Raw genomic sequence first — 4,685 nt, 5'->3', positions numbered from 1 at the left:
AACCCACTTTCAATAAAGATGAATGTTTCCACGGTGAAATGCTTCTTTAAATGCAGTCAAAGTGAATGTACAGTGTTTTTATGTGACGATGAAACCATATTATCATCACTTCTTGCTGCTGTTAATATTTCTCCAGACGTAATTCAAAAGATGATCTATAGAACTATTTCATGTATACATGTGTATGTATATAAATAACTGTATGTACTGGTTTATTGTTATTCTAATATATTTGTTAAATCTGAGAAAATGTGAGTCAAGTGACATCACCTGAGTGTCTAGGCTTGAGACCACACATTTCATTACAAACTGGGGGCGTGGGTCTTTACCAGGCATGGACGGGCTCATGAAAGATGCTATCTGGTTGCATTATGGGATATGTAGAATTCAGCATTATTAGGAGCTTGATTCCTAACTAAAAGTCAAAAAGTCACAGCCACTTTTCTTTTTTGAAAATATGTCTCTTGAGATCAACAGAATACATACAATAGAAACCTAGAAATAAAAAGAGAAGTAATGTCATCAAGAGCATGGGGTGTCCAGGTAGCCTGCTGGTTAACATACATACCACCCAATCTCAACGTCCCCAGATCGATTCGAGCCATAAACCTTTGCCGTGTGTCATACCTATCTCTCCTCCATGTTTCCTGTCTCTCTCTACACTTCCTCTTTTGCATGATTTTGTTCTCCTAGCTGTGTGCATTACACAATACTGCAGCTAGCAAACATGGACTTTCTGTTAGAAAAGAAAACTGCATAGAAAAAAAATCTATCTTTTTTTATTAATCCCCTATCAAACAAATGATATAAAAATATACTATGTGTTTAAAACAGTGATAATCCACATTTAATATCAGTGAGTGTTAACAAGGAAATGCTGGGACTAACCTCCTCAGGCTTGCCTGCCCCTCTCTCTACTGTCTCTAAGAAGCCGTCAGAGTTCCTCCTCAATGATAATCGACCCTTCTTTGACCCCTTGGATGGGTCGGTCACCGGCTGCTTGTACACGTCCATCTGAAAGAACACATACAAGCAAAAGGTCAAAGTTAAATCAGAAGGTAGTCTACTTCCTTAAAGGCAAACTGAGTAGGATTTGTCGGTTCCTTTTTGTAAACACATGATTCAAACTTGGCCCTTTCCTCCCCGTCTCAAGCTAAATCTGTCCACAGGAAAACATTTGCACCATGTTTTGATACAGGTATTCACATTTTTTCATTCTGTATTAAGTGCTGGTCTGACTAGCAGTGTCTGTTTTTTTTGTGATCAGTGCCTGTTTTGAATATTTCGTCATTTGTTCATCCAAACATTGCACATGCCTGCAGCATTTTCCCAAGCACGACTCATGACTGTTCTTTGGCATAGAGCTTGATTAGATTAAATCCAGTATCAGGTTGAATTTCACACGATTATAACAAACCACATTTCATGAAAATCGGTTGAGAATTAACCCAGTTACAGTCTCTCAGTATTGTTAACTAGCGGATCTTGACCTCCCCAATATGGCGACTTTGCAGACATAAAGAACGCAGTATCTATGTTTCTCCATCTCTGGTCCAGACACCCTCATACAGTACGTGCTAGCCAAAGGTTGATGCCCAGAAACATCCTGAACACAGCAAACGGATAAGAAAATAAGAAAACACAGGCAGAGGATAGGGTCTCTGCAGATACAGACGCCACCACACAACAATTATATACACGTCTATGGATTGTTATTGAGACAATCCTACTCAGTGTGCCATTTAGTCTAACACAAGACCAAATCTCAAATCAACCACAAGTCTGTAAAAGTGCACCTTTAGCTGGATGAACATAAGTGCATCCAACATCAACAGACAATTCTACAACTGCACTAAAACAACCATGTTGGCTGCATGAAAGGCAAAGTTCACATGTTTTCAAGCCTGTCTTAAACAACACTCACATGCAGATATGAACATAGAAACAGTGTTCCTCCTGTTCAGGAATGACAGTTCACACTTTGAACACAAGACACAGGTTAAAGGCCAAGTAGCAACCTTTATTTAGTCTATGGAGGGTATTTGTTAATCAGAAAGGTATTTATCAAAAATCCGTTGATAATCAGTGAGGTCAGTTAATTTAATGTGAAGATCTCTTAAGCAAGGTAAAGCTGCAGAATCTAAATCAAGCCAGAACCTTCCACTCACCCCCTTGCCGTTACTCTCCACATAGCTGCACTTGAAGGCACAGCTGAGTGTATCTCTGTTGAGTTTCTGTAGCAAAGCGCTGCCACAACCAAAGAAGACGTTCTCAGCACTCCATCCTTCATCACTCAGCTTCTCAAGAATCTACAGAAAACATGGAAAGGAAGGTTTCAAACACACTATAACAGGCCTCAACATGATCTATATTGTATGTTTAAGCCAGGTAGTAAGCTTTGCTTCCTGTCAGCTCAAGGATAGGAGCTTTAGTGAATGTGTGCCAGAGCTCTAGTGCTGGCAGTGCAAGAGAAGGAATAAATATGCTGTGCATTTAAGAGCATTTTTCAGGAAAACTAAACTTTTGTTTTGAGTGTAAATCTGTCTTTTTTAAATGATAAGGTTGGCAATATTAAAGATACAAGGCTTGATTTTAATAACTGCTTTGACCATGACAAGCACACTTATTAATAGATGGATATGTTGGCTTTTAACAGAGCACAAAACATAAACAATGTGTGCTATTTAATGCATCTTAAAAAAGGGAAATACAACCTTGTTCTTGTTGTTGTAGTTTGTAAGCCATCATTCCTGTGAGTTTAACTTTAATTTTAACTATGAACTTCTGTTCTGAGATCTGTGAATTTGGTGACTTGTCACCAGTCCACGTAAGTCCACAGTTCAACTGAATTCTCTGTGACATTTACTTAGAAATTAAATGAAACTTCTCTGCACTGTAAAGCTGTGGTTAACAGTGTCGTAACTGCCCAATCTTAGCAATGAAACGTGACTAAAAAGTCATTATAAACAACGGGGATGCCAAAAGATCTTTATTACAAATATAGGACTCAGGTTGTTAAAGTTCAAAGCCCCTATGTCAAGAAACTTTTCTTGTTGTAGTCGATGTGTTGCCTGCTGTGCTGTGTGCTATTACCACTAAAACTTGTAGACACACAATAGGCTTCAATTTCTCATTTCTGTTTGGTCAATCGGTGTCCAGAATTAACTTTTTACTCACCAGCCAAGGGGACTGATAAATTTCTTTTTTAATCAGCCGGTAAAGCACATTGCCTTATATAAATAAATAAACTGCCTTTTTTGTGTCACAGGTACATTTGTTTCAGTACATTTCATTGAAATAACACAGCAAACGAGGACTACTCTCGAATCAGGGTTTTTGGGGCCTATCACTGATCGCTGTAAGTAGTCTGGCCGTTATCCATCTCAGTCTAGTTGAAGCCATCTGTTAACATGTAGCCTTATTTATTTGACTATTTCTAACAACGTATAGCCTTCCGAGATTTACTCACCAAACTTATTATAATTCTGAAAATCTACCTTCATTTGATGCTTGGCGGACGGTAATTTCAGACTCTGGTCAGAATGAATAATAGAACTGTTGTGGTAGTGTGAAAAAAGTAGTAGTAGGCGTTTCTAGTAGCTGACATAATGATCAGAACAGAAAGCGGAATCTGCAACAGGAGGGAAAACTAAAATATAATAAACTAAATAAAATGTATACACAAGATTAACCCAGACTAGTACAACAACCAACCCTTTCCTCACCTCTTCCACTGAGCAGAGGTCAATGCCGTCTCCTTGAATGATTCGTAGGTAAGAAGGCAGGACCTTGTATCCCACAGAGTTGAGGGAAGAGCCAAAACACTCCTCCAAAATCTTGATGACCTATAAGATGCATTTCATTTTATTTTGCAGTTTGATTCATACATGTGAGGGATCAGCCATGATAAGTTGGAGCAGAGTACAACCTCAGTTAATCTACAATGAATCATTTAGTAGTTGGAATCAATATAAAATGTAATAACAGAGGAGTTTCTTCGACTAATAGTCCAAGATATGACTACTATAATTACTGATCATGACTAATTCATCAACTTAAATGATTACAGCCATGCATGGTGGTGATGTACAAACATTTAAAAAGGCACATGTGAGACAAAACTTCATGTGTAAGCACAATAACTCCCACTTGGTCCAAAACTTCATTATCAGATTAAAAAACCTGTTCCGTGTTCTTCTGAATAACAGACTTTGACAGGTTCAGACATTTTCTTTACACAAGAACAACCTTCCATTTATATTCACTGCTTCCTGACTGCTGAAGTTAGATGTGAAAAGACAAAAATGTTGAAAAACAGCAGACAGCAGATAAATTTAAAAAAAGGTAACTTTATCTTTAAAAAGAACTGTTCTTAACTCTCAAACCTTGTTGTTTCCTACTTCCTGTTTTCCTGAATGTGCTAACTCATCCAGTCTGTTGGCAAAGGATTCTAAATTTGAGAGTATCATCGTATCGCCACAAGAACACCAGCCCTTCTACCACATAGGTGTGGAAACTGGACTGGTTGGGTTTGAGCTTTTCTTGCATCATAAAATGGATACTTAGAAGTCCCATTCGTTCATATTATAATGGATATCAGACGTCCTCTTCCATGACTCGGTCACTGTTCAGTCCAATAAGCAACTTGAGATGTGACCCATCTAAGTTATCAGAGAAACAAGCTG

General features: G+C 38.2%; 1 protein-coding gene across 1 annotated transcript in view; it reads right to left on the bottom strand.

Annotated features, from left to right (window-relative positions):
• nampt2 (nicotinamide phosphoribosyltransferase 2) overlaps window positions 1-4,685 on the bottom strand; it is a gene marked incomplete at its 5' end in the record, with an annotated part of 8,173 nt that overhangs the window by 2,273 nt on the left and 1,215 nt on the right. The window contains 3 exon segments of the mRNA XM_035662398.1: window positions 889-1,014; window positions 2,169-2,309; window positions 3,726-3,845. Coding sequence (XP_035518291.1) covers window positions 889-1,014; window positions 2,169-2,309; window positions 3,726-3,845 — 387 coding nt within the window.

The sequence above is a fragment of the Morone saxatilis genome, unplaced genomic scaffold (assembly GCF_004916995.1).
Source record: "Morone saxatilis isolate NCDOM2014 unplaced genomic scaffold, NCSU_SB_2.0 Contig18, whole genome shotgun sequence".
Taxonomy (NCBI): domain Eukaryota; kingdom Metazoa; phylum Chordata; class Actinopteri; family Moronidae; genus Morone; species Morone saxatilis.
This window is presented reverse-complemented; position numbering and strand designations above follow the sequence as displayed.